The following is a 27,836-nucleotide window of genomic DNA, read 5'->3' as shown; positions in this document are numbered from 1 at the left end:
GCTGTTCTCCATAGTGAGTGATGACAGAACAAGGAGCAATGGCTTTAAGTTACAGAGGGAGAGGTGTAGGTTGGATATTAGGAAAAACTATTTCACCAGGAGTGTGGTGAATCACTGGAATGCGTTACTGAGAGAGGTGATGGAATCTCCATCCCTAGAGGTTTTAAGTCCTGGATTGACAAAGTCCTGGCTGGGACAATTTAGTTACGGTTGATCCTGCTTTAGTAGTACGCTGGACTCAATGACCTCCTGAGGTCCCTTCGATCCCTAGGATTCTATTATATCTCACTGCAGCAACTCAAGAAAGGAGGATTCATCCAGAAGAACTGGAGGGGAGTCAGAACAGTGTATTGTGTACAGTCTGGCTCACTACAACCTGGAGAGAAAGCTGGCTGGAATATTTATTTTATTAATTTTATAACCCATCTATTGCCATGGCATCTGCAAACACATCTGGAAGTGTTCTGTTGAAAGGCTTGTTATAGTTCTAGTTAATAAGTAACATTTTCCAGAGCTCATAAGTGACTTTCCTCCATTCTCACCTGGTTAATAGATGATGAAGTACTCCTGCCTTTTAAACTACTAATCACTGTCCCCATCCTTTTCTATATAAAGGATTCAGATCCAACTGTGCGAAAAGAAAATAACAAAAATGAAATACAAAATAATATTGTCTGACAGTTAGTAGCCCAAGTGGCAAAACAAATCATCTAAAGTGACCCTGATTAGCATGAGTTCCAAATTAAAGAATGTGTATTGGGAAACTGAAGTCAGTGCATGAGGTCTGTGCCCCGCCCCAGCCCGCAGCCAGTCCCATGGCTGGTGCTTCTGAGGTGCTGGTATTCAGTACTGGAAGTACCAACACAAAAACAAAAAAAACCACTTTCTCTATGTCTGTATACGTGTGTGTGTGTGTGTGTGTGCAGTCCACACTACACAGTGAATAAGATGCATAAACCTAACCTCACACTATTTATTTGGGAAAGGAGCAACTACACCCCTGAGCAGATAGAGTTGAAAAGTAGGCAGTGTTGGAGGCAGGTTGGAGAGGAGAAGAGAATGAAAGTGCTTCTGGTTCTCTCTCCCCATAGGTGGGACTCCACAACATTCACAATGCAGGTCATGTTTTAAACATCAGTTCAATCTTCGACAAGTTGTTAGTGCTTCATGTAGTACGAACAAGTTATTTAACAGATATTTCAACTCTCTGCTATAGCAACTCATTTTGAGTATGGGTTTGGCACCCTTATTCATGGGAAGGACCACCTCATTGCCCCAGAGCATCCTTCTGAATTCAGAAGGATTACTCATGCAGGGATACTACTCACTAGCTATGTCTACATGTGTACGCTACATCGGAATAGCTTATTTCAATGTAGCGACATCAAAATAAGCTATTTCAATGAATAGCGTCTACACGTCCTCCAGGGCTGGTGCCGTCGACGTTCAACGTCGATGTTGGGCAGCACCACATCGAAGTAGGCGCTGCAGGGGAGCGTCTACATGCCAAAGTGGCCCACATCAAAATAAGGGTGTCAGAAACAGCTGCAGACAGGGTCACAGGGCGGACTAGCACTTGCGGGGCAACAGCTAGCCGCTCCCTTAAAGGGCCCCTCCCAGACACACTCAGGCTACGTCTACACGTGCAGGCAACATAGAAATAGCTTATTTCGATGTTGCGACATCGAAATAGTCTATTTCGATGAATAACGTCTACACGTCCTCCAGGGCCAGCAACATCGATGTTCAACTTCGACGTTGCTCAGCCCAACATCGAAATAGGCGCAGCGAGGGAACGTCTACACGTCAAAGTAGCACACATCGAAATAGGGATGCCAGGCACAGCTGCAGACAGGGTCACAGGGCGGACTCAACAGCAAGCCGCTCCCTTAAAGGGCCCCTCCCAGACACAGTTGCACTAAACAACACAAGATCCACAGAGCTGACAACTGGTTGCAGACCCTGTGCCTGCAGCATAGATCCCCAGCTGCCGCAGAAGCAGCCAGAAACCCTGGGCTAAGGGCTGCTGCCCATGGTGACCATAGAGCCCCGCAGGGGCTGGAGAGAGAGCATCACTCAACCCCCCAGCTGATGGCCGCCATGGAGGACCCGGCAATTTCGACGTTGCAGGACGCAGATCGTCTACACGTTCCCTACTTCGACGTTGAACGTCGAAGTAGGGCCCTATTCCGATCCCCTCATGAGGTTAGCGACTTCGACGTCTCGCTGCCTAACATCGAAGTTAACTTCGAAATAGCGCCAGACGCGTGTAGACGCGACGGGCGCTATTTCGAAGTTGGTGCCGCTACTTCGAAGTAGCGTGCACGTGTAGACGCAGCTTCAGCCTGCACAGCACGTGGTCTGCAGAGCCACAAGCACGCACACCTGTTGAAGCAGGATGGACCCCCAGCAGCAGCAGCAGCAGCCAGAGGTCCGCACAGCTGCCCCTGCAGGAGCAGTGCTTGCCCTGCTCAATGCTATGCAGGAGGCAGCTGATCACCTTTTAGTCACAGAAGAATAGGAGCTGCCCCCAGGGGAGGAGGAAGCAGCCCCAGACCCTGCTGTCCTCCGCCCCCCGCCCCCCCGCTGCACACGCCGCTGGCAGTGGAGCTACCCCACGAGCACCGACTGGTGGGAGCGGCTGGTGCTCAGCGAGTGGGACAACAAGCGATGGCTCCAGAACTTTCGCATGAGCCAGCAGACATTCCTGGAGCTCTGCCAGTGGCTTACCCCCGCACTGAGGCACCAGGACACCACCATGCGGTGTGCCCTCAGCGTGGAGAAATGGGTCAGCATTGCTGTCTGGAAGCTGGCCACTCCAGAAAGCTACTGATCCGTGAGGCAGCAGTTTGGCATGGGCAAGGCCACCGTCGGGGCTGTCCTCATGGAGGTAAGGGGACCCACGGGGTGGGGGGAGCACTGGGGAGGGAGGGAGCCCTGGCGGGGGAGGGCAGCCCGGAGGGGGGGAGGCCAGACACACCCTGCACACCCCTCACTGGTGCTCTCCCATGTCCTTCCCCTGCAGGTCGTCCGCACCATCAATGCCCTGCTCCTCCACAGGCTTGTGCGGCCTGGGGACCCAGATGCCGCCATCGTGGGGTTTGCCAGCCTGGGCTTCCCAAATTGCTTTGGGGCTCTGGATGGGACCCATATTCCTATATGTGCTCTGGAGCACAGCGGAGGACGCTTCCTGAACAGGAAGGGCCACCATTCGGGGTGGTCCTCCAGGCCTTCGTGGACAACCGGGGCCGCTTCCTGGACATTTATGTCGACTGGCCTGGCAGCACCCACGACGCCCGGTTGTTCAGGAATTTGGGCCTGTGCCGCTGGCTGGAGGCGGGAACCTACATCCCCCAGCAAGAGATTCCTGCGGGGTACACAACCATGCCCCTCTGCATCATCGCAGACGCGGCCTACCCCCTCCGGCCCTGGCTCATGCACCCTTACACGGGCCATCTGTCAGCCAGCCAGGAGCGCTTCAACACGCACCTGAACCATGCGCGCCAGGTGGTTGAGCGCACTTTTGGCCGCCTCAAAGGACGCTGGTGGTGTCTCCTCACCCGATTGGGTGCAGGCCCCACCAACATCCCCCAGATTGTGGGCACGTGCAGCGCACTCCACAACCTGGTCGAGAGCAAGGGCGAGGCATTCTTTCAGGGCTGGGCTGTGGAGGCTGTCAGGGCTGACATGCAGCCACCCGCTGCTCCCAGTTGCCAGGTGGACCTCGAGGGGATCCGGGTCCGGGAGGCCCTGCGGGCCCATTTCGACCAGGCTGCTGGGTGAACACTGGCAGGCCCCCCACTGCACCCCCCCATCCTCCACAACACTCCCTGCCCCCACGCCCACACCACAGAGCACCTAAGAGCACCCCCCCACTTTTCTTGCAAATAAAAATAGACCTGTTGTTTTTGAAACCAAAACAAAAGAGTGATTTCTCTTATATTAAAATATTAACTATATATATATATATATATATATATATATATATAGTAAGAACAAAAGGGGGGAACTATTTACATGGGGGGGCAGCTACCATAAAAGAACAGGGGTCTAACACAAACTATATACACAGATATTATATGATGGGGGATATGTACAAAGGGGGGGGGCATGTCCTGGGCCCCACACCCCCTACTGTCCGGCGCCCGGGGTTGGCGGGCGCGACCCTCACCTCGGCCTTAGACCTGGCCGAGGCTGGCTGGGGGCCGGGCAAACCGGCAGGTATGGCCGGTGGGTGTCAGCAGGCCCCAGGTCCCCCTCAGCGGAAGGCCCTGGGGCGGTGGACGGCGGTGGGATGGCGGTCGGAGCAGCGGGTGGAGCAACAGGTGGAGCGGTGGGCAGGGTGGGCAGAGCGGCTGGCGGTGCAGCATGGGGGGGCCAGGTAGTCCGCTATGCACTCAAAAGTGCGCATAAAGGCCCCCCATGCCTCCTGGCGCCAGGCCAGCGCCCGCTCCTGCAATTCCAGCCGCCGCTCATCCACCCGCAGGCGCCACTCCGACACCTCCAGCTGACACCGGAGGGTCGCAAGCAGCTGGGGGTCCGTCGCCGTCCTCGGATGGTGGTGGCTCCACCGTCGGCCCCGCCCTGGGGCTGGTTGGTGCTCTGCCGAAGGGCTGGCCTGCTGGGATGGCCCCAGTGGGCTCTCCGGGACCAGTGACACCTCGCCGACGCTCTCCCGGCCCTCCGATGGTGCAGCTGCGGAACACAGGGGGGAAAGAAGAGTGGAGACACCCGTTAGTGTGGCCCCCGAGCTGTGGCCCTTGTCCCCCCACCCCTCTGCTGCTGGTTCCCCATCCCCGTCCCCAGGAGATGCTGCTGCTGCTGCTGCTGCTGGGTGTCCCCCCCCCGGGAGACCCTAGGTTCCGCTTCCCCCATCCCCAGGGATGGGGCATGGCACTGTCATGCTGCGGGGGCAGGGGCTGATGCACTCTTCTGAGGGACATGCCACTGCTGTCCTAGGGGCCATGGTCATCTGAGCATGTGGAGGGCCCTGGTCATGTCTCTTGTCCCCCAGCTCCCCTCAACCCCGGGGGTGTGCACCGGCAGGGTACATACCTGACAGTCTGCTCCCATGATCGGGGGACACCCTCTCGGCAGACGCCCTGCTGGAGCTCCGGGACGGCAGGATTATGTGGAGCCCCCCATCGCTGGAGGAGGATTCCCCCTCCTCCTCCTCCTCCTCCGGTGTCCCAGGGGTAGGCTCCTGGGGGGGCCCCTGGGGTGCGGGGCTTGCCTCCAGGGTGGACTCCACCTCCGGGGCCTGCTGGGGCTCGTTGGCTGAGGTGTCAAGAGTGGCTGGTGGGGAGGAGGTGTACCGGGTGCCCAGGATGGCCCTTAGCTTCCTGTCAAAGGGGCAAATGGCGGGGGTGTCCCCAGATCGGCTGGCTGCATCCCGGGCTCGGGCGTAACCCTGCCACAGCTCCTTAACCTTACTCCTGATGTGGTCAGGAGTGCGAGCAAGGTGACCCCGGGCAGCCAGGCCCTCGGCCAGCCGAGCAAACGCATCCACGTTCCGCCTCTTGCTCCCCATTACCTGGAGCACCTCTTCCTTGCTCCAGAGCCCCAGCAGGTCCCGGATCTTGGCCTCCATCCAGGAGGGGCCCCGCTGCCTTTTCCCAGGCTGGCTGCCAGGCTGGGAGCCCTGGCTCCCCTTGGGGGGTGCCCTGTGCGCGTTTGGGGGGCTGGCGGGCGGCCATCGCAGCGGGGGGGTGTCTTGGGGCTGCAGGGAGGCATGCAGGCTAGCTGCGTGTTAGTGCTGCTGCCTGCACAAGCTCTCAGCTTCCTGCACAGGAAATCAGGGGGCGGCGAGCTTTAAGAGGCCGCTGCACACAGCGACCATAGAGCTCAGGGGCTGGACAGAGCGTCTCTCAACCCCTCAGCTGATGGCCGCCATGGCGGACCCCGCTCTTTCGATGTTGCGGGACGCGGATTGGCTACACGTGCCCTACTTCGATGTTCAACATCGAAGTAGGGCGCTATTCCCATCCCCTGATGGGGATAGCGACTTCGACGTCTCGCCGCCTTATGTCGATGTCAACTTGGAAATAGCATTCTCCCCGTGTAGACGTGGCGGGCGCTATTTCGAAGTTGGCGCAGCTACTTCGAAGTAGCCGGCACGTGTAGACGTGGCTCACAAAATGGGCCCTTAAGCAGTTTTAGTGTTGGTTCTAATTCATGCAATATTTATGATTGAAATTAACTATGTATGTCAGTTTGAGAAAAAGCATCAGCATTGGAATTATTTATGGGTACAAAAACAGTGATTTTCTAGAATTGTGATATGTGGTGGTGCGCTCTGTAATTTGAGTAGGGATTGCCCTTGGAAAGCAGGTTTGGGTTTTGTTAAAGATGGTCAGATCCAGGTTTCCATCAATTCAGTGTACTATACTATGTTTCAAATGAAAAGTTGTGGTTGTGATCTCTACGTAAATTTCAGATTTTGAAATGTGACAAGACTCCATTCATTGTTGTGGTCCTGGGATTATTGAAAGCTTGGTGAAAAACTGTAGAACTTTACAATGTCACTCTAGTTTGAGAAATGTATTAATTATTATTTATTATGATTACTGTGTTTGTATTACCAATAATCCCTACTTAGGATTCAGAATCTCGTTGTGGTAGGAGCTGTGTAAACCCAGAACAAAAAAGGTTCCTTGTCCAAAGACCTTACAAGACATAGCAGATGGATATAGATAAATGACAATAGTGAAGTATAAATAATGGTCATCCTGATAGGCAGTAGTTCCAGCACACCAGCGGCTAAACTATGGTCAGTGAGATGTCAAACAAGCTGTTTTAATTTGGATAGAAGGAGGCCAGTGTGGAGTATGGAAGTATCTCTGTGAATCATCTTCATAGAAATGGTAGGTGAATTTGTGTTTGCAGATTAGATTATCCAGAAATAAGATATAGGCACGGTAGACAAGGTAAACCAATGACCAGTGCCAGTAAAAAGTTGGGGCATGTAATGAGAAAGCTCTTTCAAAGGAGATATCCAAGGACTGATTAGAGAGATAGCAAGAGAAGCAGGAGAGATAATAGTCTTACAAACCAATAGAGAATAAGAGTTGAAGGTAAAGATGCATGATCAGTGGTGTTGAAGGTGGCTGACAGGTCAAAGAGGAGGATGAGGCTGGAGAGCTGGTTTGAAGATTTTTCTAAGAAGAGAATTTTGGTGAGAGTGGGTTCAACAGAATGCAAGGGATGGAAACCATATTGGAGAGGGTCTAGCAGAGAATTGGAGGGGAGCAACTGTAGATACCAACTGTAGCTATAACATTCAATGAACATAGAGATGAAAGGCAAATAGGTTCAAGGGTAGTTTATTTTTAAGATGGAAAACAGTAAAGCATGGTTGTATTTTAAGAGGAAGGAGCCTAAGACCAGTGCGATGTTAAGAGTAACAGAAAGGTCTGAAGTTAGATCAGGAGATGGGATAGGATGGGATCAATGGGGCAAGTAAAGACATTACAGTAAGCTGAGCAAAAAAGAAATGTTCCTTTAGACTCCCCATGAGTGATTGCAGTTAATGTAGTTTTTCCAGTTGGAAATAATTCACTATACAATTATAACCTAGGAAACAAACACAATCAATAATATACTTGTTCTATATGATCTAAATGATACAGTTAACCAGAACAATTCTAACAAAGCAAGTAAAAAATAATGCAAATGCAGATCATATACTGCCATTTAATTAACACAATGTGGCATGTTCATTTGTCACAGATGCAAGTACTGCAAATGCAAATGGGTTCAGTCAGCTAATTGGAAAACTGACTGAAAAAGGCTGGGAAGGATAATGCCATGGCACAAACTGGTCAAGTGACCATGTGGCTGTCAGATATGTGCATAAATATGATTTTTACCAGATTTAATATCTGCTTAGTCTGGAAGTAAATACTGAATGGCGACCTTTTTAGTAATATAACAAGACAGTTTTGACAGAAAGTACTGAGAAAGATCTTATGGGCTTGAAGACGTATCTTGGAATTCAGGATACCGCTCTAATAATGTGCAAGAACATTGACATCAGAACATCTGTTTTTCAGGCATATTCTGCGGTATAATCTTCTTGGTGTATTAAATATGGTACAAACTCTGCCCCTGCATTACAATATTTAAGGACAATCATATAACCAACTTTTTGATTTTAACATGCGTTTCCTGATGTTTTTTTCTTTAAAGATCCACCTCTTGCAGTCATGCAATTAAATGATTGTCTCAAGTTTCATTTTTAAAGTGTCTAGTGCTCCTCGTTGCAAAGCAAAAATAGAAAATGTGAACCCTAAAGGCTCAAAAAAACACAAGCAACTGAAAAGAGCCACAAATGCTTTATTTAAAATGGTTCGTAAGTAAATTGTATGAATTTTAACTGAGTGCGATTTGCCTTATTGACTGTGTTAATAGCAGCGCAGTGGAAGTTGGGGGGATGAGTGAGGATGGAGCCACTTTTTCTGTGGGTCTGTTGGCCATTTTGTTTTGTGTGGTAGGTCACAAAAAAGGCAGCTTCTGCAGTTGTGTTGGGGCTGCAGTAGTGATTGCACACTCTCAGGTACTGGAGAAGAATTTCTTACTGATGGTTGCTTTCAGGGACAGGATTTAGCTGCAGAGAGCAGTTGACAGCAACTAAGTTCACAACACTTGGTCAAAAGTTCAAATATTTTCCTGCTCAAACCCTCATAACTGGAAACATTTAAAAAAAACCCAAAGGACAGTGGAATCATTGAGATAAACAGGTTGACCATTGCTATAACCATTGTCAATAATATGTCATACGTAAACTGTAACATTCGTATGCCACCAAAATCCTCCCCTGCTGCTATGATTTTTATGAACTGAGTGGACTGTGAAATGAAGCATGTATTTATTCCTTTATCCCTAATAGTGTTTGGAAAATTAGAGAGATTTTTTTAAAAATATGTGAATAGATTGTTTCAAATGTATCTTCACCAGGAAGTAGTCTATTGAAAAGCTCCCCTCCAATGTGCTGCAAAATGATTTATTTTTATTCCAGTCATTAGAACTTACAGCCCACAATATCTGCTGTCTAATATGGAATCTGAATGCAGATGTTTGGCATTTAATAATAATAATAATAATAATAATAATAATAATAATTTATCACAGTAGCATCTAAAAGCCAATGTCAAGACCAGACACCACAAAATATATACCGAGAGATGGTTCCTGCTGTAAGGAGTTTGTAGTCTAAGAATCCTCTTACTGACAGCAAAGATATGTTTATTTTTGTGTGTCTCTTAAAACTCCAGCTGCTAGAGTCATGTGATTAAGTTATCATGTCATTCGCGTATCTCAGCTATGTGATTAGTAATGACCTACAGAGGTTTTTACATTCAGAATTTCCTGGACTGTTTACAGCACTTGATCGAAAGAACATTGAATCAGTAGGAGCCCTTAACACGTTATACCCAGCTGTGCTTGATCTTTCTTTTCCCCAGGGTCAGTTCTATCACAGTGGCAAATAGGTAGTCACTTGATGCAGCAAAACATTCCATAACAATTTGTGTGAGTGAATACATGCAGATGGGGGAAGCAATTTGCTGCTTTGTGTAAGATAGCAAGACCCCTAGAGCCAGTCCTGCCCAGAATGGAAGAGTGTTCATCTGTTAAAACCATGCATGCTAAAGTACTGTACATAATATTTCCAGATGAAACAATTTGTAAATGAACAACCTGCATGTTTTGGATGGACCATTTCAGCAAAGACCACTGCAGTTAGAGCGGGGAGGATGGCACACACAACAGATTCATCGCATCAAAATCTGCTTGCTTTTTCTTTTGCATTGCAGCAGATTTTGAGAGAGAGAGAGGGTGAGTGTGGGTGTGTGTGTGTGAGAGAGTGAGTGTTAATTGGTTATATAAGAAGTAGCTTGTCTTTGCAAATGTGTTTATTTTATCTTACATTTTAAAGTCAGTGATTTGAAGCAACAACTTCCTTTTATTGCTTCTCTTCATGGTAATACTTTTTGCCCCCCCTGCCCTCCCCGGTAGGAATAAGAAACGTATGTTGCAGGGATTCCAAGGAAATTTGCGAAGCTGATCTAAACTGTAAGCATCTATAGACATCTGCAGTTTAGAACAAACTGACCGTCAGTCAGGTACATACCAAAATTCTAGAACAATTTGAACCTCTCTCATCCTGAACTCTGTTATATGGCAACATCCATAATCCAGCATGATTTTAGTTAGCCAGATGACCACTTATCATGGGGGTGGCCAAGTTTACCACAGTCCCATTAAGTTTGTGTGTAGCCACCAGTCCTGGCTGTCAGTGTTCTATGTTTTAGCTGTAATTTACACCTAAATGTTTTCTATGAGCCCAGTAAGCAGTGGAAGTGTTGGTAATGCTGTTAGATATTATTGACCTCCCATAGTCCGGCAAATTCTCTCATCCAGCACTGGTCAGGTCCCGAGGGTGCCAGACAAGAAATGTTCAACCTGTAGTGTGCGTCTACACTAGGAACTAACTTCGAAGTTAGGCACTATGTCGAAGTAGCCAGCAGAGAGTCTTTAGTCTATACACATTTTCCCCTTACTTTGAAGTTAATTTCAAAGTAGGGAGCCCAACTTCGAAGTCCTTACTCCATTCCTGGCAATGGAGTAGTGCTCTACTTCAAAGCTAACTTTGAAGTAGAATGTGTGTAGACGCTCAGCTTCAATGTCTGTTATTTCGAAGTTGTACTTTGAGGTAAGCAACTTCAATGTTATTTTTGTAGTGTAGACACAGCCGTATAGTCATAGGCTAGACATTTAAAAGTAGATTTGATAAAGAAACACCATGTAAACACTAATTAAAAATCCTTCATTGGAAGGGAGATAGATTAGTTGACCTGATCAACATTTTCATCTTTAACGTCTCTTATACTTGTCTCAGGAGGGGTAGCCGTTTTCATTCTGTATCTATAAAATCAACAAGGAGTGCTGTAGCACCTGAAAAATGAACGGCTTTATTAGGGTCTAAGTTTAAAACCCACCTCATCAGATGAACACATCTGATTGTCTCTGTTTTTCAATTCATGCAGGAGCTTAGATATTCAGGTTCCTATTCTCATATATTCACATGTCACAGTGTCAGAGGAAACAAACAAAAAAAGTCCTATAGCACCTTAGACACTAATGGATTCAGCTTTCATAGATAAAACCCACTTCATCAGATGTGTTTATCTGATAATGTGATATGTGAATATACGAGATTAGGAACTTCAGTATCTAAGCTCTTAGAATCATAGAACAATAGAGCTGGAAGAGACCTAAAAAAGCCATCGAGTCCAGCCCCCTGCTCTAAGCAGGACCAGACCCGTCAGATCAGCCCAGCCAGGGCTTTGTCGAGGTGAGACTTAAACAGCTCCAGGGATGGAGACTCCACTACTTCCCTGGGTAGACCATTCCAATGCTTCACCACCCTCCTACTGAAAAAGTTTTTCCTAATGTTCAACCTGGACTTTTCCAACCGCAACTTGAGACCATTGTTCCGTGTTTTCTGCCATCCGTCACCACTGTGAACAGCCTCTCTCCAGCATCTTTGCAACCTCCCTTCAGTAAGCTGAAGGCTGTTATCAAGTCCCTCCTCAGTCTTCTCTTCTGCAGATGAAACAGTCCCAATTCGCTCAACCTTTCTTCATAAGTCATATGTTCCAGCCCCCTAATTATTTTGGTCGCCCTCCACTGGACTCTCTCCAGTGTGTCCACATCCTTCCTATAATTGGGGGCCCAGAACTGGACACAGTACTCCAGATGCGGACTCACCAAAGCCAAATAAAGAGAAATAATCACTTATTTGGATCTACTGGCAATGCTCCTCTTGATGCAACCTAATATGCCATTAGCTTTTTTGGCTACAACGGCACACTGTTGACTCATGTCCAGCTTCTTGTCCACTTCAACTGCCAGGTCCTTTTCTGCAGAGCTACTACTGAGCCAGTTGGACCCCAGCCTGTAACAATGCTTGGGATTCTTCTATCTCAAGTGCAGGACTCTACACTTGTCCTTATTGAACCTCATCAGATTTCTTGCAGCCCAGTCTTCCAATTTGTCGAAGTCAATCTGGACCCTGTCCCTACCCTCCAGCGTATCTACCTCTCCCTCTAGCTTTTGTCATCTGCAAACTTGCTGAGGGTTCAATCCAACCCCTCATCCAGGTCATTGATAAATATTTTGAACAGAACAGGACCCAGAACCAAACCTTGGGGCATTCCACTAGAAACCGACTGCCATCCCGACATCGAGCCATTGATCGCTACCCTCTGGGCCTGACCGTCTAGCCAGCTTTCTGTCCATTTTACCATCCATTTATCCGATCCACATTCTTTTAACTTGCTGGCAAGAATATTGAGGGAGACCATATCAAAAGCTTTGCTGAAGTCAAGATAAATCACATCCATTGATTTTTCCCTATCCACAGAGCCAATTATCTCATCATAGAAACTAATCAGATTGGTCAAACATGACTTGCCTGTCATGAATCTGTGCTGAGTGTTCCTGATTACTTTCCCCTCCTCCAAGTGCCTCAAAATGACTTCCTTGAGGAGCCCCTCCATGATTTTTCCAAGGACTGATGTAAGACTGACCGGCCTATAGTTCCCTGGATCATCCTTCTTCCCTTTTTTAAGGATGGGCACTACAGCTTGTCTGACTTGAAAAACAGAGACAAAGGATTAGTACTGAATGGCTAGACTTTTCATGGTAGTATTTGTATTTAAGGAAGTGCAAAAGGTATAACAGCTGTTTTTACTCAGTGTTTTTACTCAGTGCTGTTAGGATTTCTGATAAAACTGGAGAGTGCTGTGGAGATGGAACATGGTGTTTATTGTATTGAAAACTATCACACTCAACTCCGTAATAAAAGGGTTTAAATCTTGAAGGACTCTTAATTGGAAGCCAGAGGAATTATGCAGTAAAGACTGCTGAAGGGAGATGATACCCATTTCCCAAGTCATAATAAATATGGATTGACAGACAAACTGAAAATGTAGCCCCAGGGAAAAGCTTGTATTTAGGGCATGAGGTTAACTGAGGAAAAGACCAGGCTAAAACTGAGGTATATGACTATGGCACAGAATATGATTTTACAGATTCTGACAGGGGTCAAGAGCTGACATAAAAGGATTTATAAACTTCATTGTGATGAGATACACATGTGGGGCTTGTCTACACTTGCCCCCAAATTCGAAGGGGGCATGTTAATCAGGGCGATGGGAGATCACTAATGAAGTGCTGTGGTGAATATGCAGCACTTCATTAGGCTAATTCTCCCCTGCTGCAATTTCAGAATGTCAAACTTCAAAGTGCCGACAGGCATGTAGCCGTGTGCACTTCGTAGTTTAACACTTCGAAGTTGCTGCGGGGGGGAATTAGCCTAATAAAGTGCTGCATATTCACCACAGCACTTCATTAGTAATCTCCTGTCGCCCTGATTAACATGCTACCTTCGAAGCTAGGGACAAGTGTAGACCCAGCCGAGGTTCTGCAAGTGCAGTTTGTGCTTCAGAAGTAAAGTAAAAGTATGATTTAGAAAAGGAATGCAACCTACACTTGTTTATCAGAGAATTGCAAGATCTGGGAACTAATTGCTCTGTGCAAACGTAACCAAAGACTGTGAGGAGAAGAAGGCAACATCTTTTACCCATAGTCACATGACCAGTTCAATTCGCTGTGGAGGAGTAACTCACATCAGTAATGAATATAGGTCTAGGTCCTCTTTTATGTCCTGAAGACAGTTTAAAAAAATCAGCAATTTATCTCATCAATTTACTATTTTTTTGTTTTGTTGATTATGGTCGTGACAAAATGAGACAGAAAATGAGACAATCCGGGCCTTGGAGAGATTATAATCTAAGCAAAAGAGATGCAGAAGAGCCATCTTGCACAGGGAAGCCCAGAGGAGGGAATGACTAGGTTGTTTTTTTCTTCTGATCTTGCATATATCAGTAACAAAATGGAAGTTCCTGACACATTTCACAGGGGCAGTGCATAAGAAATGAGGCTTGGTTAAGGATTGATATGAAGAGAATACTGTGGCTTGGTGACTCAGAACTGGGAAGACACAGGGGCCTCATGATGCCAGTTGGAGGGGAAGCAGATAAGTGGGACTGGCATAATTGGCAAAGCAAGAAGTGGAAGTGACATAGAGTATTAACTCACAGATGGGGGAAGTGATAGAATTGCCAGGCCCTTGGACAAAGTGTGGGAGAGAGGCTCTATGGTCCCAGAAGGGGCAGGATCTTGGGAGAAAAGCGCAGGACTGGGAGAGCCAGCCCTCAGCACTACTCCAAAGCGCTATGCTGGACCTGACCCCTCACTCCAGCCAGCCCAGAGAGTGCCCTGGAGCCCACCACAACACTCTGGGCGCTGGCCACTGCTGCTGCACCTGGATCCTTTTGAATCATTGTCAGGTCTGCTCAGAGATGTAGATTGGGTTCGAATTATGCAATGTTTAGGAGATAGGAATATATCTGGTGTGTGTGAGGGAAAATGGAAAAAGCAATTAGGAGGTATGGAGAGCAAGTGGTTGTGTATTTTGTTTTTACATCAAGTCTCTTCAGTGCACTGTGAAATATGAGGGTGTGAGCATTTCCTTATAGGCACTGTAGGTTGATCCAAAGATTCCTATATATCCCTTTGATGGTTGACAAGTTCTTTTCCCAGTTGGGCCCAATTAAATTATTATTATAATTATTCTATGGCTGTGAACACCAACATTATTTTTCTTCCCCCACCCCCAACCTGAGAATGGCAGCTATGTGTTTCTTGTTTGCAGGTTGCCATTTTCAGGCAATAAAGTAAAATGAAATAAAATAAAATCTCAAAAACAGACTGCAATAAGAAAGTTGTGAGCTGGAATTCATATGCAAATCTGACACCCTGAACCAGGAAATAAATAGACACCTTGGCCATGTCTACATAGTGAGTTGGTTTTGAAATGATTAACGGAATTTGTTCTGTGTAAATTGCATAACTGATTTCAGAATTCCTTCTTCTGAACTTGGTGCCATGTAAATGGTACTGAAGTTCGGAGTAAGTGGCTATTCTGAAAGTTCCATGACCCCTCATATGAAGAAGGGTACCAGACCCGGAATACTGCACTCGAAACTGCAGCGCTATTTCAAGCTGCGGGAAAACCATGGCATTGCTATTTCAGCATAGATTTGTATCCTGAAGTAGCAGTCACCATGTAGACATAGTCCTGCAGTGGAACTCACATCACAGTAGGTTATTTGACTTTCAGGTGCTACCACCTTCTCTTCTCTTCTAGTTCCTCATAACTTAAGAGTTTGTTAAGTTTATCTATTCTGGAGTTTGTAGTCCTTAAGCTTCATGCTAACTGCTAAAGCTTATAGGATGCAAATCCTGTAGATACCTTGCATCAGTGATAAATACAATAAAGCATAATATAATGCAAACCAGTGAATATAATAGACGTATGCTGGCCCACAGCTGCAGATGTGTTTTCTACAGGAGCACCATGCAAAAATAGGCCAAGATGATCCTTAGTAGTAAAAACAAAAACAAAAAACCTTGCTACTTTTGATTAAAATCCAGGAATGTTTTGTTGTTTTCTTGGTAACGTTACTCTAAAAGAGATGGCCTTAAATTAGTATACTGAGTAATACTCTCATAAAGGATATTAGTGTAAGCTGTACTTAGAAATCAATGAACTCTTGGATGAAATACCACAGAATCACTGTGTAATTTTACCTCTTAGGTTCTCTAATGAACAGTTGTATGAGTTTTGTGCCAAATCAATACAGTTAAGACTAGATTCTGATAGCCTTATATGTTTATAGAATACCTAATTTTGAGAGTAGTCCCAGTGAAACAATTGAATTACTTGTGGAATGAAGTGCTACTCATTGTGACTAAAGATGTCAGAATCTGGCCTGTATTTGTCCCCTGTTGCCATTCTGCCATTTTAAATTAAAATCTATGACATTTGTTCAATTTATTTTGGAAAGCAGAACCATTATAAATCTCAGGAGTCACTGATAGTCCTACTTACAAAAGCTTCATTAATAAATAAATTAAGATGCAGCACTTTACTCTTTAGGTGGTGGTTGGTAGCATTAGCTGATCTTTTGTTAATCCGCAGACAGCATGGCTTTAAGCAAGCTCCTTGCTGCCTGCGGGAGGAGAGACCGGGTTGAATTCCTGATGCACATAGGCTTGCGGACCACCCTTGGCGTGTGTGCCAGGGGTTGCTGACCCCTCGTATAACTTTATCCAGTGTCCGCGAGTTGAAACTAGACAAACTTAGACTGGAAATAAAGTGTAAACTTTTTAAGGGTGAGAGTGATTAACCATTGGAAGAGTTTATCAGGGAAATAGTCAGAGACAAGTGGGAGACTGCTTTTCATGTAATATGTGTCTTGCATACTTTAGCAGTATATGTTATACTTAGTTACTTGTGAAACAGTAAATGGTATTAATGGTCAGATGATTATTTCTGCATTGGTTTTATGCCCAAATTTGTTTCTAGCTTTGCTACATTTATTAGGGATTATAAAAATCAATCTGCAGTTTGTTTATTGTTACTAATATTGCACCTATGATTTATACAGTATGAAATAAGTAGACTGGACAAAGAATCTATAAAATCAATTCTGTGAAAATATTTCAGGAAAACTCGGTTGCATCCTATTTGTGTTGATCACAAATAAGGAAGCTTCTTCACTCGTTGTAACTACTGCCTCCCAGAGAGGGAACCAGGACCATGCTGTTCAGTCTAGCAGAGAAAGATATAACACAGGAGTCAGCAACCTTTCCAAGGCAGAGTGCTGAAAGTTGACCTTTTGACCTCTATGTACAGTCTGAATGCTGGTGATATTGTCACTCATAGTCCTTCTTACAACAGCTTCGTTGAGAAATAAATTAAAATGCAGAGTTTACTCTTTAGGTGGTAGTTGCTAGCATTAGCTGATCTTTTTTCAACCTGCAGACAGCATGGCTTTAAGCAAGCTCCTGGCTGCCTGGGGAAGAGGGGCCAGGCTGAGCTCCAGATGAAAATCGGCTTTCTTGCCCCTATTGGCATGTGTCCCAGGGGTTGCTGACCCCTGGTATAATATTATCTAGTGTCTGTGAGTTGAAACTGGACAAACTTAGATTGGAAATGAAGTGTAAACTTTTTAAGGGCGAGAGTTATTAACCATTGGAACAGTTTATCAAGGATTGTAATATATTCTTCCTCACTGCTTACTTTTCAGTGTCGAGTGGATTTTTGTTTTTTCAGAAAGCTATGCTCTGGGAAGTTCTCTGGTCTGTGTTATACAGGGGATCTTTATGATCTCAAAGATCCCTTCTCATCTTGTAATCTAGGAATATAGTTATTTTTCTCCCACATATAAATCTAGGACCACTGATTATGGTTTAAAATGACCAATGTGCACTCAAGTTTAAAAAAAATGTGATGGAATGTGGTCATTTATTGAAAGATCAAATTTCTTTCAGAAGTCATTACTGGGTAAAGGGGAAGAGAAGTTAATGTGCTTTGAGTACTGAGCAGCAGTGGTTTTGTGCTGGAAAAACTGTAGATTAAAAAAGAGCTTATCAGCATTGTTGAAAGCCCACTGTGGTCTGTAAGTCTTAACATAGTTCTGAATGGACTTGACATCAGGCTCTTTATTAACTTTAGTCAGAATTGTACATATAAGCAGTTGATCATAAGCCCGTTTCCTCCTGACTTGGCTATTCCCAGGGCTTTAAAATATTTTATCTATTCAGCATTCCTCAGAGTGATGGTCAGGGCCAGATTCTGCTTTCACTTACAGCATTGTTAAAATAGAGTAATCCCACTGAGCTGATTTATTGTGCAAGTCAGCAGAATAGGATGAAGAAGCTTTGCAGTCTTTCCCAGAGTTCACTCCTGCAAGGCCCTCTGCACATGGCGCAACCCCACAAGGCCATGGGTGTCCAATGAGTACAGGTCTTTCAGGATCAAGCCCAACATTATTGTTTGAGATTCTGAAGCTACAAATTATTAAAAAAAAAAAATTAAAAAAGAGGGGGGCTGTACTAAGCTCAGGCATATGCAAGAAAAAATACTAATGGATTATTCATAGAGTTGTGGAATTTGCTATTTCACTGAAATCAGAATGCTTTGTAGAGATGGTTAGATTTTGACAAAGTTCCTCCAGAAAACAAATATAGCTACACATTTAGCTGTGGTATCTTCCTGTCAGCTAACCTGCCTGTCTCAACAACCGTCTGCTAGGTAGACTGTTCCAGAGTCAGAGACCTTCGATCTTTTGGAATTCATGCTTCTAGGTCAGTCATTCGAGCTGGTGAGCTGTCAGGAAGCTAGGGGTTTCAAAACTTCTGTTGTTCAGCAGGTGTGGTCAAGCACCTGTGTTTGACAAAAGATTTGTCGCTCAGTTGGACAAAGTCTTAATAGCACGTTATTTTGGAGCTCTTCTTTTCTTACTGTGTGAGACCTTAGCCATTGATGAGCTTGCGTTGGCATCTCCTTGATTTCAGATGGGAATGGTTGAAAAGGTGGGGGCCAAATTCACCCAGAAAAATAACCTCTTTATTCCCACAGGCTGCATCTACACTAGCATGACTTTTGGAAAAGCAGGACCTTTTTCAGAAAAGATAGCAATGTGTCTACACACAAACTGTGCTCTTTCGATATGAAATTTAAAGAATGTGTCCCTTTTTCTGGAGACCTTCTTCCTCTCTCAGATCAGGAAGACTGTCTTTTTCCAAAAGATTCTTTCAAAACAAAGCTTGTGTAGACTCTCCTTGGGCCCTTCTTTTGAAAGAGGAGTCCTCACGGCACCAGATTTTTTTCGATCCTTGGCCTATTCTTTTGAAAGAGTAGATGCTGAGTGGATGCTCTCTATTGAAAGAGTGGATCAATCTTTCAATCTGTTTTTTGTGTGTCAGTGCGACAGGTTTTTGGAAGATCTCTTCCAGATGAAATTTTTTCAAAGGATTGCTTTAGTGTAGATGCAGCCAGTTTGTTGCCTGAAGGATTGGTGGAGAGCATTCTCTGTTTTTTGGTTGCATCTTTGGGGACTTTTTAGGAGAGGGTGTTGGAGTCTGCACTGGTACACTGAGCCAAATTATTATTTATATTGAGAGCAGGTCTACACTTAAACCGCTGCTGAAGGACTTTAGTGTAGATGTTCTTATGCTGACAATAACAATTAAAAGCACCATATGATTGCCATTTCAAATTATTTATTTTATTAATTGAATTTTGTTCGTTATGTTACAGGTACAAGAATGGCTATGCTTAAACTGCCAGACACAAAGAGCAATATCAGGACAACTTGGAGATATGGGCAAAATGGTACCTCCAATGTCAGCCTCTTCACAGTCAGTATCCAAACTATCTGTTGGTCCTCAGAGCCAGCCTATGCCTACCAAGTCAGGTTACCCTCAGAAAAGTGCAGCGCTCCCTACCCAGCCAGTAGAAAAATCAAAAGAAGAACCAGGAATTCAGAAGAAAGTACCAAAGCTTCAACAGGCGAAATTGACAAAGACTCTTTCAGCAGATAAAATCCAACATGGGATTCAGAAAGAAGATCCACAACTTCCACAAAGAAAATTAGCAAAGACACTTTCAGCTGATAAAATCCAGCAAGGACTTCACAAGGAGGCTCCAAAATTTCATCATGGGAAACTTCCAAAGAAACCCTCTGCTGATAAACTTCATCTGGGAATACAAAAGGAGGATCCAAAACATCAGCAGGAGAAACTGGCAAAAGCAACATCAGTAGATAAAATTCCTCCAGAAATAAGCTCAAATTTAAAGCAACCTCTAACAAAATTGGAAGAAGACAAAAAAGGGGTATTCCCAGCTGAGAAACCATCCCTCCCAGAGGACAAAAAAGAGGATGTCAGTATTGAGACTAAAGGACAAGTTATCAATGAGGAGTTAGAAGTCAAAGTAGCACTTGAAGAATTGCAGGTTAAGGAGGATTTGCCACATGTGGTATCGACAGCTGAAAAAATACAGAAAGAAGCAACCATAACTCAAATAGCACCTTTGCCAAGACCTGATCGTGTGGAAACAGTGAAAGAAAAAACAGTAAGTAAGATTTTTTTTCTTTTCTTTTTGCTACCCAAGACAGTACAGGTTGTGATTCTGCAAACCCTTGACTGTGTAGGAGCCATTGCAGTTACATGGGATGATTCTCACTGGTAACGGTGATGACTCCTGTCAGTAAGGGTTTGTGCCATAGGGCACGTGGTGCCTATGTCTGATGCTTCATTTGGGTTTGCATAATTATCAGTCTGTACAGTTCAGAACTGAAACTAAACCAAAACTCTTTTTAAGTCATATTCAAACCTTTCTCCTTCCTTTAAATGGCAGTTTTAGTCACTTATTTCATATATACACGTTTCATATTTCTCATTCCCAGTAGGAACAAAGATGCAATAGTGTTTCTCTCTGTTAATGATTGTTTTAATTGATCTCAGTTGATTATTATTTTGCTACATGGATTTTGATTTGGAGGAAGTGACCAGCTTAAATCATAAAATAGCTACATTTCTGAGTCTGGAAATGGCAAGAGAATGTGCTGCTTTGGGATCTGCTAACACAGCTTTTTGTATGCATGTAGGGTTGCATTGGCCCACAGAAGACAAATGAGATTTGCATGACACAGGGTCTACACTAGTAAATTTAAATCAATACTAAATGCCTACTGCTGTAATCCATATTACTCGTCCATTCATAACTCATCCACATTGTTTTGTATGACTTATTTCCTTTGCTCATGGAAAATTGCATGTTTCAAATGGAAGTTATATATGGACTCTTCATTCACATAAATTAATGAATGTTAGTATGTACTAACAAATATACCTGGCTGCACTGTACAGACCCATTTTCTGGATGTAAAGTAATTGTTAAGCCGTACATCAACCAAATGGGGCTAAATAAATGATTTGTATACATTTCTAGGGAAATCAAAAATTCACTCCTTCTAATTAACCTGGAAGTAGTGATTGAACATTTGTTATATGTGTCAGGTGGGCAAAGAGATATTCTTTCATGTCTTACAGGTATGATATAAAGCTTTCAAATAGTGCTGGCCTATTTTTCAACAAAAATACCCTCCACAACATTTTGGGTGAAAACTGAGCTAGTTTATTTTGGACATACGGTTTTAGTAAGTTTTTGGTGTTGCAATGTGGGTGCTTCGTGCTCTTCTGTAAGACAGACCCCACAGGCTGCATTCCATCTAGCACAGTACACCATGATCTTCCCTTATGGTTATGTGAGGTCAGTATGCTACAGCAGCCCTAGCCCTGATGCATCATGGGTGATGAGAAGATTCTTTTTAAAAATGGGAGCCAAGCCCATAGAGGAGGATGGTATTGTGTGAAAATGGGACTACAACTCTCCTGAGGTACACTGGAAGAATATCCCAAATAACATTTTTATTTTTAGTTGAAAGATTTTGTTTGGGGAACTTTCTATTTTTCACCAAAATTCAGAATTTTCCACAGGAAAGACACACTTAAAACCCCAGTTTTCTCCAAACAATATATTTGATGGGACAATTTTCAACTACTTCTATTCCCAGATCTGTAATTTCATTTTGTAATATGCAAAGACTAAAAAAAAAATGTGGATATCGTTTAGGGTTTAGGACAGAGAATCCTAAATTCTCTTTCTAACTCTCAAACCATCTCATACTCTAATCATGGTATTTCATCTGATTTCTGTATATGAAACTGGCTCACGTTATTCTTGTGAAAGTACCACTGAATACTTGTTACAGTCAAGTTGAGTACTGGAGTGAATAAGTTGAATGGAATTTAGCCTTCTGTATTTCGCTTAACTAATCTGTTGATGATATGAATGAATCTGATGATAAACATGAATTCCAAATTACCAGAGGGAAGCTTTAAAGTTTACTAAGTTAATATCTATTAAGCATTTGGAGCAGCACACATGAAAAGAACTAGTTATATACATTATGTTTATTATTATAACCAGAACTCTTTGCAACATAACATAAATTTTGATGAAGAATACCAATTTTGAAATGCAAGGGTTACATTTTTTTTTTCCTTTCTGTCTTTCTTTGGTCTATGGAGAAACCCTTCATTTTTACCTACGTGAAAATTAATTGTTCATCTATGAATTTGTGTCCTAAAAACAATGATGATAATTTATTGTTATTTATTTACAGCCTTGCCCTCTCTTGAAGTCTAAGGAGGACGGAATATAACAATTAGAGCAGATTACACATTGAGACCTCTTAATTTGGTGCAGGTCAATTTCTGTGCCATGCAGAATATTTTAAAATGAATTTTGGAGAGATTAAAGGATTTCTGTAAGAAGTAGGAACTTGAGTGAAAAGTAATACATTTTAGCCCTTACACTCGCTGTATGCAGGTTGCTGTCTCTATGTAAACATTAATTAATTCTCACAGTTTTCCCATGGGATAGATAAATATTGGTATTCCCATTGAACAGGGAGGGACAGTAAGACATTCAGTACATTTAAGGTCCATGGTTACACCACACGTAGACATAGCCATGCTAGACATTTTGTAGCTAACCTGAGTATCATTAGTGAAGTCACAACAGCAGGAGCTTCGGCACTATCTGCACAAGCCCATCTGGAAGCCTGGGTACTTATGCGGGTGGCTAGCCAATGCTGAAATCTGGCAGCCACTGCTTCACTGCTGTTAGTACATGGGCTAGCTAAATTAAAACTGTAACCCTCTGTGATCACACCTCCAATTGCAACCTATACATACCCATAGAGCGATTAATGTCCTCTTTGGAAGTTAAAATGATTCACTGGGCTGTGGTTCTGATTCTGAAGGACTTGCCCAAATCCACCACATCAGTAATTAGGCCCAAGATTAGCCTTCATTAGTTTCTAGCTTTTATTCTTTGTTCGGTCCCCTTGACAACATTGCTCCTGCTTCAGTAATTAGGCTTTAGGTTTTATCAATGCATTATCATGCCCATTAGGTATTAACTGTCATAACAGCAGATAAATTTCAGGGTTACTGGATCAATAGTTGGAAGAGAAGAGAAAGATATGTTTATAAAGGCTTTCTTTTTTCCCTCTGAGCATTGGACATATACAGAAAGTAAAGCTGATAATTTTTCAGTATTTTGAGTCATTTGTTTTACCCAAATGCATTTACAAGAGACCTTTTAAAAATACTCCATGAAAAAGTATAAGCATTTTTCACCAGCTGTTATAAGGGAGGGGATTAGATAAAATCAAAGGGATTAAAACAAAGCTGTTTCTCCAGCATGTTATGGTGATAAGAGACACTTTGGTTGTTGAAGAATCATCTACTGGTTTGTAACAGTTCATGTTTCAGCAAATATAGAGGAGCCAAAGTGTGTATGTTCTTCTGATTGGTTAAAATCTTACCCAACTTCAGGTCTATCTAGTAGTTCATTGTTTCCTAGTTAGATTCAGAAAAACCTTGCCCAGAACATTTTTCATTGGAGAATTCAGTTCTGTTGATATTTAAACAATTTACAAAATTCCATCACTTTTGTCAGAATTTCATGTCATTTAATAAAAATTCCAACATTAATGAAGCACCACGTTTTGAAACTGTCATAAATAAATGTTGAAAAAAATTTCTTTCAAAATAACCTATTAATATTTTTATAATTTTGTAATATAGCATTTATTATAAATTTGAAAATTAAAAAAAGGGTTCTACAAACCTAAAACCACTTCCTTAAAATTTTCAGGCTTACATCCTGATCAGAATCAAAACAGATTTCTTAATCTCTGATTCCTAACCAAGCAGAGTTTCCAGTCTCTGCGCAGGTCTGTTCTTAATCCTTGTAAGCATAACTCAGAAAATAGCATACCTTTTAAACATTCATTTTCTTTTGAACAATATTCTGAGTTAATCTAAATAATTTGACACCTGTAAGCAAATTAATCCAAAATATTGAAATACTATTCTCAGCATTCAGTAATATCATCATGGCGGTGCATATTATTAAGAGATACTTTCCTCAACATTGTCAGAATCTGAATGATGAATAAATACACAAGTATAAAGGGGACTTTGAAAACGAAAATCTGTGACAGGAAATAGTTAATATTACCTAATTCTTTACTAGTGCTTGTCAAAGAAGGACAATATCACCATCCATATTTTAAAGACTAGGTAATAGATGTGCTATCTCTCGTTAAGGGAGACATAGAGTGACTTCGTCAATATTACCCAACAGGAGATTAGAAGAGCCAGGACTAGAAGCCCAGTCCTCTAAGTTTTATACTGCTACACCAGCCAATTTGCCGAACTGCTTATGAAGGCAAACTGATTGACAGCTATGAACAAAGGGTTTCTGTGCTGTGATCTAGGTGCCTCTTGCAGTTTATCAAGTATTTTCATATTATTTTCATAGGAGTAAAAATGAAAACTGCAAGTGTAGCCTCTCTAGCAAGCCAGTCCAACTTCATGCAAAAATAATCTTGCCTTATGTCAAGAGTTTGCACTCTGTGGCTCTGGAGCCACATGCAGCTCTTTCAAAACTTATTTGTGGCTCCTGACACTGAGATTGCAAAGTAAAATAAAACAAAAAACAAAAACCTTCTGGTTATTTTTGATAAACAGTGAATGTCTAAAAGGCAAAAAATGAACAACTCATATATAAATCACAAACCATATATGATCTTGAAATGTTGGCTCACTCCCCACTAGTGTCCTCCCCAGAGAGAGAGAGAAGGTTCTGGAGTGAAAGTCAGGAAGACAGCGGTACAAATGCACATGTAAAGTATGAGGAAATAGAATAAGTAAAAAAGTTTGTGAACATTCTGCAGTAAACATGTATTGCATTACAAATAGTTGTGTGTGCGCTGTTCTTAACGTAGGGGTTACAAAAAGTATGGTTGGTCATTATTTATTAAGGACTGTCTCATATTAACATGCATTGTGGCTCTTGAATGGTTGAGTTTCTTACCAAATTGGAATAAAGGGCTCTCCTTGCTATTTTGTTTGCCCCTCCACTACGCCAATAGAAAGATACTACTGTTGAATTAGGTGGGAACTGGAGCAGGATTTAAATAAGGAAGCTTACAGAAAGAAGGCCCTGTAGACCTGTAGACCATTCTGAAGGGTGTGTTGAATGTGCTGTGTGAACTAGAGTCCTTTCTAGTTTTGACAGTGAAGCAGTTATATGTTTGCCTTCAACTTCAGTCACCTAATGTTGCACTTTGAGAGTGAGAACAATTTCACCATCCCACCTACATAGCCTTTATGTGCATTATTTTTTTTCCTTCAAACGTCATCATTCATGTAAAAGAGTTGTTCTTGTACAATTACAATTTTCTTGAAAGTCAGAAGTGATATGAGGCATGCAATGATACACCATAGTTAAGTTAGATGGGACTTATTATATTTGTATCTTATTATATGTTATTATATTATATTATGTATGTATCTTATTATATTTGCATGATGGTATCACCAGACACACATCTATACACATGTGTAAGGTGTAAAATATATTTTTGTAAATTTTGCTTGCCTTGTAGTGAATTTTAAAAATAAAATATTGTTACATAATTATTTAGAGCGAATTCTGCTCTCCAATTATGCACTGTGGAATTCCTACACACAATGCAGAACCCTATTACAGAGTGCACAATTACATGAGCAGAACTTGCACTGATAACAAGGGGAGCTCCATGCAGAGAATGGAGTAAGGATTAGAGAGTTAGCTGAGGAAAGCTACATTCTATTTTTATCATGATAGCTCAGTCAGAGCCAGCACAAATATATCTACTCGAGATGGGAAACACACCCATCCCCGTTCCATCCTGTACATATATACGTTAGATGTGAAAACCCCATGGAAAAGTTCAAGTGGCTGAAATAGGACGTGCTCTGAAAAATTTCCCTTAAATGCCCAATTTGCTGGAAAAAAAAAAGAATGAAAACATATAAATCTATTTTTTTTGAAGTTAGACTTCAGTGCAGATCTTTGTATGGAGATTAGATGTGATACTTTGGTTAAGAGCCTGTTGATGTCCAGGGCAGTGTTCTCTGAGTAAGGAGGGATAAACAGTTTCCTGAATCAAAGTTATTTCCCAATTTTTATTGTACAAAAAATGTTTGGCATCCAGTTGGCTAATTCTCTGTAAGGGGGTGGGGAGCTGGCTGCTCTTCTTTTTTTTTTTTTTTTTAAGAAAAAAAAATAATGACTGTAACATTAATCAAAATACAGTATAAATAGTCTAGTTGTTCCAGCACAAAATATCTGTACCCAAAACACATCCAGCACAATGGTAAGGTGCTTTGAATATAAGTCATAAAAATTTTTGAAAGCCCTGCTAAACCATAACGATGCTAATAATTGACAAGGGGAAGTATTTTTCTGCAGGTTTTTTAAAATGTAATTGCGAGTAAACTCCAATTAAAGAGACATAAAGGTAAATATAAGTGCAATAGTAAAATTATCATTCAAAACTAACCATTGTAGTCAGTTTGCATTATAAACAACTTTTTTCTGATCATATAAATATTAAAAAGCTTCATTTCAGTCATTTGTTATGGTCCAGGGAGGGCCAATATTGATCAGCACAGGCAATTAATATTGCCTAATTATTTACTGAAGGCATAAAAATGAATAGTGAGCATCAAGGCATGGGAAAGTGATAGGGGAGAAGGCTTTTGGAGGGTGGTTTTCAAGATGCCAAAGGAAGCAGGGACACTTGTCACTGAAAAGTGGGATATGTTTTTACTGAGAGCCAGGATGCGTGCCTCTCATTTAAAGGAGAATGACATATATTATTAGTGGGATGGAAAGGTGGCTTGGGCCCTTGTCACTAGAAGGAATAGGAACATTTGGGATCTGGAGAGTGTTTGGGAGGTGAGTCTCATTCATTAACATGGGGATCCCTGGAGTGGAAGCACTTGCCACAAGGGATGGATGCGTGATTTTTTCCCACCTTTAAAGTGCTAGAAGCACTTGGCCTTTATGGAAGGTTATGGAAGTTAGGAGGGTAGTCAAAGACATTTAACTAGCGATAAGGAAGGCTATTCCACCTGGGAAGTTTGGTTTATTTTTGGTTTTCAGTTAGGAGCATCTGCCCCATAGGCTTTTTTCTCTTCTCTTCAGATCATTGTCTGACTTTACCTTCCTCCTTTTCTCCTTATGACCCCATTTCTCTGGCAGCAGTACGTGCCTACATTACCATGGAACTTAGAGCCCATCTGCTTCTGCACCTCAGCTTGAGGAAAGCCCCTCCCTGTTGAATTCTTGCATGCTGTGCCCAGCAGAAGTGTTCCAGATCCCATTCACTCACTGTCTGGTTTCTCCAGATACCATTCAGTCACTACATTGTTTCATGCGTGCTGTTGCATGCTAGAGAGAACAGCACTAAAAGGCACTAAAGAAAGGCCCAACACCCTGGCAGCTAAGGGTGGTGGGGAAGGGAGATTACATTTGGGAAAGAAGGTAGTAGATGTCATAAATGCTGCAGGCTGAAATATAGCAATCCCTGGCTACGTCTACACGTGAAGCCTACATTGAAATAGCTTATTTTGATGTAGCAACATCGAAATAGGCTATTTCGATGAGTAACGTCTACACGTCCTCCAGGGCTGGCAACGTCGATGTTCAACTTCGACGTTGCGTGGCACCACATCGAAATAGGCGCTGCGAGGGAACGTCTACACGCCAAAGTAGCACACATCGAAATAAGGGTGCCAGGCACAGCTGCAGACGGGGTCACAGGGCGGACTCAACAGCAAGCCACTCCCTTAAAGGGCCCCTCCCAGACACAGTTGCACTAAACAACACAAAATACACAGAGCTGACAACTGGTTGCAGACCCTGTGCCTGCAGCATGGATCCCCAGCTG

At 43.1% G+C, this 27,836-nt stretch overlaps 1 protein-coding gene across 1 annotated transcript in view; it reads left to right on the top strand.

Annotated features, from left to right (window-relative positions):
• PCLO (piccolo presynaptic cytomatrix protein) overlaps positions 1 to 27,836 on the top strand; it is a 539,688-nt gene that overhangs the window by 227,111 nt on the left and 284,741 nt on the right. The window contains exon 4 of the mRNA XM_074984167.1: positions 19,235 to 20,050. Within this exon, the coding sequence (XP_074840268.1) occupies positions 19,235 to 20,050 (816 nt within the window). The remainder of the gene's footprint in view (positions 1 to 19,234; positions 20,051 to 27,836) is intronic.

The sequence above is a fragment of the Carettochelys insculpta genome, chromosome 1, assembly GCF_033958435.1.
Source record: "Carettochelys insculpta isolate YL-2023 chromosome 1, ASM3395843v1, whole genome shotgun sequence".
In the NCBI taxonomy this organism is placed as follows: Eukaryota; Metazoa; Chordata; order Testudines; family Carettochelyidae; genus Carettochelys; species Carettochelys insculpta.
This window is presented reverse-complemented; position numbering and strand designations above follow the sequence as displayed.